The 12,500-nt window shown below is 40.1% G+C and overlaps 1 protein-coding gene across 1 annotated transcript in view; it reads left to right on the top strand.

Moving 5' to 3' along the window:
* The window catches only part of LOC138024208 (phosphatidylinositol 4-kinase alpha-like), a 41,069-nt gene that overhangs the window by 26,908 nt on the left and 1,661 nt on the right, over window positions 1-12,500 (top strand). The window contains exons 20-34 of the mRNA XM_068871321.1: window positions 328-536; window positions 817-1,030; window positions 2,636-2,970; window positions 4,014-4,104; window positions 4,591-4,875; window positions 5,782-5,969; window positions 7,397-7,623; window positions 8,015-8,115; window positions 8,638-8,742; window positions 9,026-9,151; window positions 9,766-9,886; window positions 10,500-10,617; window positions 11,258-11,299; window positions 11,403-11,492; window positions 12,278-12,361. Coding sequence (XP_068727422.1) covers window positions 328-536; window positions 817-1,030; window positions 2,636-2,970; window positions 4,014-4,104; window positions 4,591-4,875; window positions 5,782-5,969; window positions 7,397-7,623; window positions 8,015-8,115; window positions 8,638-8,742; window positions 9,026-9,151; window positions 9,766-9,886; window positions 10,500-10,617; window positions 11,258-11,299; window positions 11,403-11,492; window positions 12,278-12,361 — 2,336 coding nt within the window. The remainder of the gene's footprint in view (window positions 1-327; window positions 537-816; window positions 1,031-2,635; window positions 2,971-4,013; window positions 4,105-4,590; window positions 4,876-5,781; window positions 5,970-7,396; window positions 7,624-8,014; window positions 8,116-8,637; window positions 8,743-9,025; window positions 9,152-9,765; window positions 9,887-10,499; window positions 10,618-11,257; window positions 11,300-11,402; window positions 11,493-12,277; window positions 12,362-12,500) is intronic.

Below are 12,500 nucleotides of genomic sequence, written 5' to 3'. Positions count from 1 at the left end.
TTACTATCTGAGAGATATAATAATGAAATACATTATTCCTCCCTTTCTTAATTGACCTAAAATTGACTTTATTGTTATTGATTAAAGCTGATTATCTTTTCCAAAGATGGTCTCGCATTTTTAAAATTTCATAGAACGATGTGTTTGATTTTTTCAAAAATTAAAAAAAGAAAAGAACATTGTTTTTAATCTTCATTGGCTATGGCTGTTCTTTTGCGAGGTTTCCTTCAGAGGAACGGATTGTGCACAATTCCCTTCTATTTTCCATTGTGTGCTCTTCAATACTCCGGTCTTTTTTGAAAGAAGTGCATTATTGCGTTTCCGTAGGTGGAGATATTTGCAACTATGTTACAGCGATGCCTTCCCTTTAGTGTGGAACGGAAGAACAGTCTTTCTCGTCATATTTCCACTCTCAGAGCCCGGTTTCGGTTGCTGAATCTTGGTCTGTCCATGCTGCAGGGGAATTTCTTAACAAACGCTGTCGTGAAAAATGTTTTGAGAGAAAGGATATACTGCAATGCTTTGGACTATTTCAGGTGTGTGTACGAGCAAATAAGCTCTTAGCCAAGTTTAACAACTTGCTAATTATAAATTTGTTTCCCTGTGAGTGTCACAATGTCGCGATCAGTTTGCTGATTGAAAAGTTGTGGACTGACTTGTGCTTTCATTTGTATGGTCACACTAAACAGAGCTCGACATTAACACTCCGTGCACCGTGCACCGTAGTAGCTTTTCATTGTTCAGTAGCTTGCAAAGAAGTGTTATATTTTTGACCGCTTTCATAAAAGAGGTCCATATTTTCGTAATCATCCACAGTATTGAACCCATGTGGCCCGTGAGTAAAGATGCAGAGCTTCGTGAAGATATCCAAGTGCTGATAAAATTCTGGCAGGCAATTCATTCTGACAAGAAGTACATTAAACACTTCATGGTGGCTGCTCATGTAGATGGCGGTCAGCTTCTGCAACATAGCTCATCTAGTAGCTCTCAGTACACAAGCGGCTCATCTGGCTTGGGACCTTATTTGCAGGTACTTTGTTATGACACGATGGTTTGGGAAGGTCTTATTCGCAGGTAGTTATGAAAGGTCTCGTGCACACCCCTTAGAAGGGGCAACGCTTATGGAATCACGTGACATGAGGAAAACAGAGAGACCATAAGTTTTCTAGTGGGGTAAGTACACAGAAGCCAAACCAAGTGTCGGACGTGGCGAAGATGCCTGGTTGGGTAGAGTTCGATAAGTGACTGTCAAAGATGAGAAAAACAGAGAGACCAGATTTCTCTAGTGAGGGACGTATACAGGAACCCCAGCAAGGGTATACTTTCATTCCAAAGTAGATCTGTGGCAGGAGTTCCTGTGTTTTTGTTGTTGTTTTGTTTTGTTTTTTGCTTAGTGTAATATTTTAACCGTCCTAATACAAGACTTACTCTGCAATTGTGTAATGATTTAATTTGCCTTAATTTGCCTTAATTGGATTAACATTTTTTTACAGTTATTTGTACTAACCTACTAACTACTAATCGCCACAAAATGACTACAGGTTTCGCAAACAAGACTCTCCTCACTTGGGCTTCTAATGGGAGAAACGGTAATTTATTTTGATCAATGCTGAATTTTGTAATGTTTTTTTTTCTTTTTCTTTCTTCCTAAAAAGGACGCTCGCTGGTAACTTTGGTAAACTGATTTACCAAAGATATCCCATGTCTCGTACCGAAATCTTTGATCACTCTGGATTAAACCCATGATCTCTGTATTACCAGTACAATGAAGTTCTACCACCAGCTATTAGTGGTAACTTGCATGAGTGGGATGAATTAACATGCTTCTTCCGTGGTTCAAATATATCTTTTATATAGGATCTCTTCACACGTTTGGGCTCTTGCCAGGAAACGGCTATTAGCTGTAGTGATGCTTGGCAACATGACCAATGTAGCTGCAATAGGCTAGTTTCGAATTGTGCAGCAACAAAAGAACAGAGTCGAGGTTCAGGGGAATAATTTACATTTTCTTTTTGTTTTCTGCACAATTCGAAACTAGCCTATCCTTGGTTTTTACGTGACGTCATCAGAATTAAAAAAGTAAGGAATTATGAACCCTTTTGAGATTTTAGTTTAATAGTTAGTTATTAGAACAGCTGAAGACTTATCTTTTTACAACTTTTCAGTGTGATACGGTTTTTCGTCTTTTGATAAAGCAAGGTTGAATTTCTACGCTTTTGTGTGACACGATATTAAATGCTGTCATGTTGGTTTAAAAAGGCGACTTACCCTCTGAGATTTCGCAATCTGAACAGTCCTTGTATGAGAATAAGTACTCATCGAGATGTTTGTGAGCCCTCAGAAGATGACTACAGGCTTTTTATAGCAAAACTCGATGACATATGTTTTTGTTAGCTTTCGGCCGCCATGTTTGTGCCCCTCAGAGGGACACAAACATTGCGTCTCCATAAAAGCCTTATAGATTTAAGTAAAACATTTTTTCGAGTATCTCCCGCACGAAACATCGCACAGACCTGAATCTTTGCGAAACAGTTTGAATATTCATCTTCTTTTGTCTCTTTGATTCTTGACTTTATTTGTTGAATGGTTTTGATGATGATGTGACAGTGAAAACCGGCAATTGCTAATGTTTTAGGGCAACCGCTGGATGAACACAATACCGCTGTCCAGTAATCTCTCGTCTCGGAGGTCGGCCACAGGAACCTCAGTCGAGAAAGAGACCACTGCGAACCAACACGTACTCAAAGACTATCTGAAGCGACGAAATCTCATACTTGCTCTCATCCGTCGTGAGATTGAGCGGCTTTCCACTTGGCATAATTCCTTGGCTCGGCCAGATCTGAATTTTACTGGGCTTGATTTACTGGTGAACTGGGCAAATCAGACTGTTTTTACCGAGAGGAGCTGGCGAGACTTGGTTAGACTTGCATGGCATATTTCACCGGATATTGCTGTGTTTCTTCCCGCAAGGTACGGTGAATTCTTCTCAAAACCAATTCTTTGGTTGATAGTAGCTTCCAATTGGAAGTACATAATTGGATTCGCCATTATACATACAGATCCACCCAACCTCGATTCCAAAAGACAGAGACTGGGTTCGAGGTTCAAATAGTAATGATTAATATAAGAGCTTGCTTCTAGAAGGCATCGTGGAGGACACAAATGGCCTTCAAAAGAAGAGAATTGTTTAAATGCTATCTCGTGCATTCTTCTTTTTTGACAAATTGAAATGGAGGTTGCTGTTGTAATTGTTGGGTGTCAAAACCGCTTATGAGCCTAAACATTTAAACAACAATTTGGAGTTTTAAAAGCAATTTTTCATATTCGTTGTTTGACAAGCCGAGTTTGAATCTGATTTATTAAAAACTGAACTACGGATGTCAGATTTCCAGCATTTTCATTGGCTCGACGGACACAGGCTGTCAGTTCATATAGAGTGTTTCCACTCACGTGATCAGTAACCTTGTTTTTCCACCGAAACAAAAGAAAAGGTTTGCATGATAATAGAGCTCAATGCCGGGAGGATTAGTTGCGTACACCAACGTGACCGCCGTGACGTCACATAAAAACACTCTATACCTGCTGTACCTAATATGGTCAAGGAACGCGTCAGCAATAAAGCGAGCTGAAAACATTTTTGCAGCTCTGAGAAAGAATGGCCGACAAAAGCCAAATAAAATCAACATAAAAGAGTTGCTGATCCTGAAGTTTTTAATAAAACAATTATTCTACTCGGGCTTGCTGGATATAAAATGATTATAACCAACTCAGCGTTATCTATCACTTCATATCCAGCGCGCCTTCGTAGAATAATTGTTAAATATTCCGAAACTCGCCGTTGCTGATCCACTGTACCTGAAGAGCTTATCTCGATCTTTGACTGCCAGTAAAGAGATATGTGCGTTCAGTTTACATAAAAGTACCTCTTTCCGTCCGTTTTGCCTTTCTCCAAGTTCCAAATACACTGCCGTTTCATTTTTGGGTTCATAACACATTGTCATTTCGTTCTCTAGGTTCAAGGAAGTATCTGCTGTTCACAAGGAAGTCAGTCGTCTGGTAAGGATTCATCCCACTGCAGTATCTGATCTCCCAGAGGCCATTCAGGTAAAATCAGTATTGATGCCCAGTGCTCTGTGAGAGAAAGTGAACATCTTTATGACTTAACTTGAAACGAATGGTGCGGTTATACAGGTCTATTAGCATTGTTTTGTACTGTATTTATAAAGCTTGCGGTATTTATAAAGCTTGTTGGTCCGTGTATATGTGGTTTTCATGTTACGTCATCGCCGCCATGTTGGTAGACGGAAGCAATAGCTTCTTTTTTCACTGGCTCCGTTTGTCGTCCACCAACAATTGAAAATTGCATCATTGTTATCTGTGTCTCTTGACATTGGTTGCAAACCAATCTCTAGACAGATGACTTTTGTGAAGTAACAATAGAACAACTGTAACACGTCACAAGTATTCAAGGTATCGGCGACGGGGAACTTTGATCTTGAACATTAGTTCCTGTGGTTGAGAGTATTGTTGTTGTTGTTGTTGTTGTTTGAATGAAGGTTCATCAAGAGTATCTGTATTTTCCTCATTTAGTACCTCGTCACTGAAAAGAATATCAAGGCCGACGTCCCAGAGTTGACACATGTGTTGTGTTGGTCAGCGGTTACTCCTTTACAAGCCATGGCATATTTCTCACAGCAGTATCCACCCCACCCCCTGACAGCACAGTATGCCATCAGAGTACTGCAGTCCTTCCCACCAGACGCCATCTTGTTGTACATTCCTCAACTGGTGCAAGCCACACGATATGACGCACTGGGATTTGTTAGTGAATACATATTATGGGCTGCAAGGCACTCGCAGCTTCTTGCTCATCAGGTAGGAAGCAAAGATTGACAGAGTTTCTCTTTCAATGTTAGCTTGGCAGTTACGCGACATTTGTGTGGTTTGAAGTGCTTAGTACTTGGTTGGAGCTCTCAGATAGTAGGACCGCTGTCACTGGTCAATGGACCTCTTTAGCCTGTACGTTTGTTTTTTTCCGTTTCAGACCACGTGATGTTCTTTCCTTTTTTTTCTTTCATAAGTTATGCACATATATGCACGTGCGTAAGACGACATTTGAAAGAAAGTGTTCCCTGGAGTAACATCACGTGGTCTGGAATGGGAAAAGAAAATGTACAAGCTAGAGATTAAGACGTCCATTTAGCAGGCCTTATTCTACAGTGTAGGTCGCTAACTTTAAAATTGGGTGTCCATCTCTTGATTCAAAGATCAAGAGATATAATAATAATAATAATAATAATAATAATAATAATAATAATAATGATGATAATAACAATAAATATCTTGTTAACCTCTGTACTGTAAGTTATCGCATTCTTGGTTTTTCCCAGATCAATGTGTTGCCCTCTTGCAAGATTGAACTGGATAAACCTTCCCTCGAAATCGATTGATAAAAGGTTGTTGTTCCTAATAACGAGGGAGGGGGGTGGGCTGAGGGACTAAATTGTCCCGTTCTTCTACCTTGGAGCGGCAGTCCCTTTGGTCTTTGTCTGGTTGCGCCAAACCAAGAAGGTCTGTCTTTTCTGCACACACCAGCAAATTTCAAAAAAACATAATCGTCGCCAATGGTTACAAGTAAAGAACTTGGACCTCGTTTATTTCGGCATGTTATTCGTAGTAACTTGCACTCTTCGTTGCATGAAACGGATTTTCTTATATAGTCGTGGTTTCATATGCGCCTCACTGTGATGTCACCACGGATGCTCTTTTTTTGTATTGCAGCTGATCTGGAATATGAAGACCAACGTATTCACAGACGAAGAAGCTCAACACAAAGATCCAGAGATTGGAGCGCATTTGGAAAAGCTGATTGATAGGATCTGTAATTCCTTATCAGGCACAGCGCTGGATTTCTACAAGAGAGAATTTGACTTCTTCGACGAAGTCACCGCTATATCAGGGACAATAAGGTATAGAGCGGGACAATCCTCTTGTTGTTTGTATTTGTGTGTTTTTTAGTAGTCCTTAGTATAAATACACAGGTGATTATACAAAATCGCGCGCTCTCATTGGCTCGCTATCTCGGATTATCACCCGATAATCACCTCGACGGACAAAATGGCTGCCAGTAGTCGTTTTGCCACTGTAAGTGAAGATGATTTCGCGTTGAAATGTTTTTTTTTTCTCTTTTTTGAAATAATCACCTGTGTATTTATACTAAAACAATTATTGATATTTTTTCCAACAAGAATTAGAAAAAACATAGCACTTGGAAAATTATATGACTCTTCTAAAGACATGTACAAATACGCAGTGGTAAAGCTGCTCATACTGAGATTAAAACATTGGGAAACCAGAAGACGGCACTTAACTTACCCAACTTCAAATTATGTTGTTGCAAAGTCTCGTTCCCATATCCCATCGTTCCTTTTAGCCGGCGGGGCCTTCGCACGAGAAAACGAAGGACTCTGGAGACATAGGATTTACAGTCCGAGATTCTAGGACTTTCGGAGTGCATTTGTGAGTCGTCAATAGTACAAACATGGCGGCGCTCAGAAGCATTACATTCGAAGAAGCTTTCATTGGCCTCAACTTGGAGAATGTGTCTCTTCGTATCGCACAGAAAGTAGCAATAAGTAATATCTTAGTTTTAAACAAAGACACGCCAGCTGACCCCATCGTGCGACTTCGGCCATTGTTACTTCCGGATCAAGATTTTATTGTTCGCAAGCTAACCAATGAAAAAAGTTGCTATGACTCCAGAGCTCTTTGCTTTTTCGTGCAAACGCCCCGCCGGCTGAGAGAAACGATGGGATCTGGAAAGGAGCATGACGCCTTACGTGCATTTATGACATATGGTTTTCGGAGGCTTCAAGGTATTTAAATGTGTGTGTTCTCTGTAAAATTAAAATCAACGGTTTGTATCTTAAAATTTGACACTCTTCTAAGAGCTGGTTTCTGCATCAATTCAAAACGCTTGTTGTACACTTTTTCTGTAGGTAAGTTTAAGAGATCAAGTTGACAAAGCCTACGTGTCCGTTCGTAGGAGATCTATGAACAGCTGGTTTTAAAAAGTGAAGTTTTCTTGAGAAGAAATTTTCAATTCGCACTTGCTATGTATCTTTCATTGTCTTTTCTCGAGAAATAATAATCACAACAAATTGACCTGCTCCTGCCGAGAAGATGTGGCTTCGTGGTTTAGTAGGTATAATATTGCACTGCTGTTTCAAAGAGCATGGGTTTAGAAATTCGCTGAAACAGCTTAGATTTTTTCAGGCTTCTCTCGTAACCATTGCATCATTTTCAAGGTGTGAGGGTCATTCAGTCATAGTAAAGGAATTCAGTGTCATTACCAATGCCATGCACAAAAAAGTATGTATGTCTTCCCTTTTCACAGACCATATCCCAAGGGGACTGAGCGAAAACAAGCTTGTTTGGATGCCCTCAGCAAGATTCAAGCCCAAGAGGGCGTGTATCTTCCCAGCAACCCCGAGGCCCTTGTGTTAAGTATTGATTACAATTCCGGAACACCGATGCAGAGTGCTGCTAAGGCCCCATTCCTCGCGCGGTTTAGAGTTAAACACTGTGGAATCCAGGAATTGGAGAACATTAACACGTCCAAAGGTGAAGCAACTCTTAATCAGCAGAAATAATGTACGCGAAACAAGTGTTTACCCTCCCAGTGGTTTACGGGTTGTACTGAGATAGGGAAAGACCGGGTCTAAAGCTGCATTGAAGCCCATTGACTCTCTTTTCCAGGTGTTAAAGCTGTTTTTTGTTGCTTCCCCCCTCATCACTTCCTCAGACAGGATGTTAATCTGTCGTGGGGACACCTTACCTCAGCTTGATAAACAAGAAGAAGCAGGATTTCTTGACTGTGGAAACAATGTGTCTGCAAAGCTTAGCTTCGAATTTGCCGATGCCTTCAAGTACAAAATCCGACGACTGAACCACATATTAATACAGGGGAAACAACAGTGTTCACTTTTGAACTCTTTTAACCTTTTTTCCATAGATTTTTCATCATCGGACAGTGACGAAGAAGGAAGGAAGGACAAGCCGCCCAAGATTTACTGGCAAGCCGCTATATTTAAAGTCGGCGACGACGTTCGACAGGTCAGTTTTGTGCGCTCCGCATTCTTTTTTTGTTGTTTGCGCCTTTCAACTTTAGCACTCAGGTGTAGGCACGAACAGGTAAAGACCGAGTAACTTTTCAGTTATTGTGATCCGTACCTCTAGATGAATATTTCTAGCAGCTTGTGTGGTTTGTAGTCTCGCGGATATTAATGTTGAAGCAATGGATAAGAGATCGAGTTTCCGCTTCATCGTTACTTTTTGTTCATTTTTTAAGTAACGGTCTGTTTAGTTCGGAGTATATTTTACATTATGTAACTAGAGGTAAATTGGAAATGTCATTTTAAGCGACGGACATAAGTTTGTTTGTAAACAAAGAATTATTTTGATGGCGTCCAATGAAAAGATTGTAGGATCGAATTTAGCACTAAGTGTTTTAGAAGCAGACCTAGGGATCAGATTTTTTGCTTCGTCTTCAAAGGTACCAGTGGGATTGAATCTATATTTTTGTCCTGGTAAAGCTATGTTGATGTTCGTGATGTATGTTGACGTTGTTCTTTGTAGGATATGTTGGCCTTACAAGTGATCTCTCTCTTCAAAAACATCTTTGAGCAAGTTGGATTGGATGTTTACCTCAAACCTTACCGAGTGGTGGCCACTGCACCTGGAGTGAGTAAACCCAATATTTGAGATTATAGACATCAGTAGCGTAGGAAAGCATTTCTCAGTAGTTTTCATTAGAACTCTCACTATCGTATTTCCCCCCAGAATCGAAAGTTAGGGTCATTTTGTACGGAACAACAAACCAGACCAGAGGAAAGTACTGCTCAGGGACCATCGCTGCAATTTTCACACTGTAGGCTGTGATGAACACTGTCAGAATTATAAACAAGTGCATTGCATGCTATTTCAGTGTTGGTTGAGTTACTTTTTGTTGTATTTTCGTTGTTAGAATGGCGTTATTGAGTGTGTTCCGGATTCGAAATCACGTGACCAGCTTGGCCGTCAAACCGAGGTGGACTTGTACGAGTATTACCAAAAGACTTACGGCGACGAAAGCTCCGCCGCTTTCCAGCAGGTGAGGCGGCTCAGTAGGTTAGGGAAAATCAGTAGAAACAACCAATTCAAGCTCAACCGCGACAAGTTGAAACTCAAGTTATACAGAAATGAACTGTTTCCGACGTGGAAGAATTTAGTGGTAGCACTTGTGTTTTTGCTGTTACTGTTGTTGTCCTCGTTTTGGGGGAGAGGATGGTAGTGACGTAATCGCCTCAGGAATGACATGTTTCCCTCCTCGTTCCTTGGCAATTCCACTGTCTCGGCTAAACCCAACCATAAACCATTGAATAATCAAAGACCACCATCAAAGTCATTTTTCATTGGTCATTGGAGGCAGTGTGGTGCAGTGGTTAATGCGCTTGCCTTGAGATCCGGAGATCCTGGGTTCAAGACCCGCTCTGACTACTCGTTGAATTTGATCCTGGTAGTCTCTGGTTCAACTTCTTAGCTGCACTTGTAAATAGTCAACTGGTTTGCCTCCGGCCAGTTGGGATTCTTAACAGTTGTTGTTGTTGTTCTGTTCCGTCGTTTCATTCTGTTTCATTGGCCCTGAAAAGCCCCTATGGGGAGCGGTCAACTAAGTATGTATTATTTTGTATTATTCGAAATTGATCGTTGATTGTTTATTTTCAGGCTCGCGCAAACTTTATTAAGAGCATGGCAGCGTATTCCATTGTCAGCTTCCTGTTGCAGATAAAGGACAGACATAATGGAAATTTGATGTTAAACAGAGCGGGACATATTATACACATTGGTAGATACTTCTTAAACTCTTCTGCGTCATATTGTTTTCTTGCTTGCGAAGTGTTCATTTTGAACTCATTTGGTCAGGGAAAACTTGAATTTATTGGCAACTAAGGTGGTAAGATATAATTTGGTCAGTGGAAAGATATTGAAAAGACGCGAACGTTTAATTGAAGCGTTTGAACTAGGAAAGCCAAATGGCTTATGAACCGAGGAAAGTAAGGAGGACTGGGTATACATACGATGAAAACAGATTCGGTTTTATTTGACTGCGAAGTGAGTGGACCTCCTCAGTGAAAAAAACTCCAAGGATTAGACAGATGGAGCAAGATTTGACGAAAGAGGAGCTTATGGTTAACTATATATGAAATTTGAGACGAAAGCCTGTATGGTTATTTAAGAATCGTTTATAATCCATTGGTTTAATTAAGAAGGGATCAGCTATTATGCGATTAGCTATTGTAACTTTCACTGGCAAATTGTAATGATTTAAATTGTATAAACATCTTAGGGTAATATTATTTGAACTGGCCTTCATGAAAAATAGTTATTTCTGTAATTCCAGGTACCCAATAAATTGTTATTATTAATAAATTTTTGTTGTTTTTAATTCCATTTAATAGACTTTGGGTTCATGTTTGAGTCTTCTCCTGGAGGGAACCTTGGATTTGAACCAGATATGAAACTGTCTCATGAGATGGTTATGATTATGGGTGGTACAATGGAATCTCCATCATTCAGGTAATGCTGGTGGCATTGTGGAATCAAGTGATCATCACAGAGTGATTTTTAATTGAGTAATGAATTAAAGGAGTTAAGCAATTGCTCATGATTCGACCACACCTCTCTTAAAGGTCCAGCTTCAACCGACAGGCATTGCGTACCTCGAAACAATTTTCATATATGAAAAATTCCACCCGAATCCGAGATTACATCGCTGCGATAAGAAATACAAATTTCCATAACAAAAACAAACGGTCGAAAAGTCTGTCGGTTGAAAATGGACCTTTAAAAACACTTATTTCATTGGATCGTCATAAGCTGGACGTCTACTGTTTTTGCCTTACATCGCTTTGTGATTGGCTTAAAACTCTTTCACCATTTTGTCCACCAATGAGAACCAAATCCAAAAGCAATCACGACTTGCACGCCCCCCTTTTTCCCGCGCTTTGCCAAAGGAAAGTTTCATGTTATTGACACGAATTCTTATTGGTTCATTGCGCTCGGGATTCTTTCTTATACTCGTTGTTCAGGGATAAATCAGCAGGTCGCTTGGGACGTACGTTCAATGCAATAAAGTCTTCTTTTGTTTTCTTAAACTTTTCGTACAATTCTTATAGTTTAGTAAATGTATTTAATATTGTTTCACTTTTTTGACTAGATGGTTCATGGATCTCTGTGTAAAATCTTATCTCACAGTCAGGTAAGGCCTGCCCATCTGTGACTGAATTTTGTCTTAATGTGCTGTTTAGAAGGTGACAGACTTGTCTCATCTTCTTCTTGCATCGTTATTGTTATCTTAACAGACCCTATCAGGAGGCAATTGTGTCCCTCGTGGCTCTTATGTTGGACACTGGTTTGCCGTGTTTCCGGGGGGAGACCCTGAAGAGACTCAGGTGATTCAGTGCTCTTGTGAAAAACACTACTTTCTTACTACCATAGATAGCTTACTGTGAAGTGTCGCTGTATATTTTTACATTGTTACTAGTTGCGACGTATTGTTCTTCATCGTCATCATCATCATCATTTCGAGATTGCTCGGCATTGCAGAAGACAACCAACAAACTCAGCCCTCTATAAAGCGCAACGTCTGGTAATCGAGACAATACAAGGAACACTGTAGACAGCAATGACCAGAACCAGGTTGCTGACCAGCGGGTTTCGTTAAAACAGTGGTTTGCTGGGGGTGTTCAGTCTCGCGGGCTCAGAAAACCTGGTTGTGGTCATTGTTATTTAAGGTTTTTCACAATACAAGGCGAGTGCTCTCCCCAGCTCTTCCCGCAGCGCCATCTCCTACGTTATTTAAGAAAAAGACATTGTGCTGTTTTGCACAATTTCTGGCCTATCAACAAAAATAATTTATTTGTACCTCAAGTAAATTAAGATGGAGTTTTATATAGTATATTTTAAACGGAAAGGTCCATAGCAGTGCACCCGAAATAACTATAAGAAGGTGACCTAGTCGAGTGTCCATTAGAATATTTGAGAGTCAAAAAGAATTCATTAATAGATACCCTGTATATAAATAGAATACCAGGTAATTAGAGAAATAGATCAGTAAATAATCAAGCAAATAAACAAGCGTCAGATAGGTAAAATAACTGATGGATAGAAGTTATAAATTACAATCAGAGCCATATTCACATGTGACTCACACAGTAACCTACTTTATTTGGAACAGAGCGAGATTCAGCCCAGCGCAAAGCGAGCGAGAGGCAGCCGCTTACATGGTGAAGGTTATTCGTGACTCTTACTTAAATTACAGGTAAATATTGTCAATTACAACCAGCAACAACAACAACAACTTTAGTTAGCTAAATATGAGAATTAGTTGATGGCTTTCCCCGCAAAAAGCTACCATTTTTTTCTCTTCTTCCTTCGGTTAGACTTTTTACTGATGCAAA

Source organism: Montipora capricornis, chromosome 11, assembly GCF_036669925.1.
Source record: "Montipora capricornis isolate CH-2021 chromosome 11, ASM3666992v2, whole genome shotgun sequence".
Taxonomy (NCBI): Eukaryota; Metazoa; Cnidaria; class Anthozoa; order Scleractinia; family Acroporidae; genus Montipora; species Montipora capricornis.
Note: the sequence above shows the minus strand (reverse complement) of the source record. Positions and strands in the feature narration are given on the sequence as shown.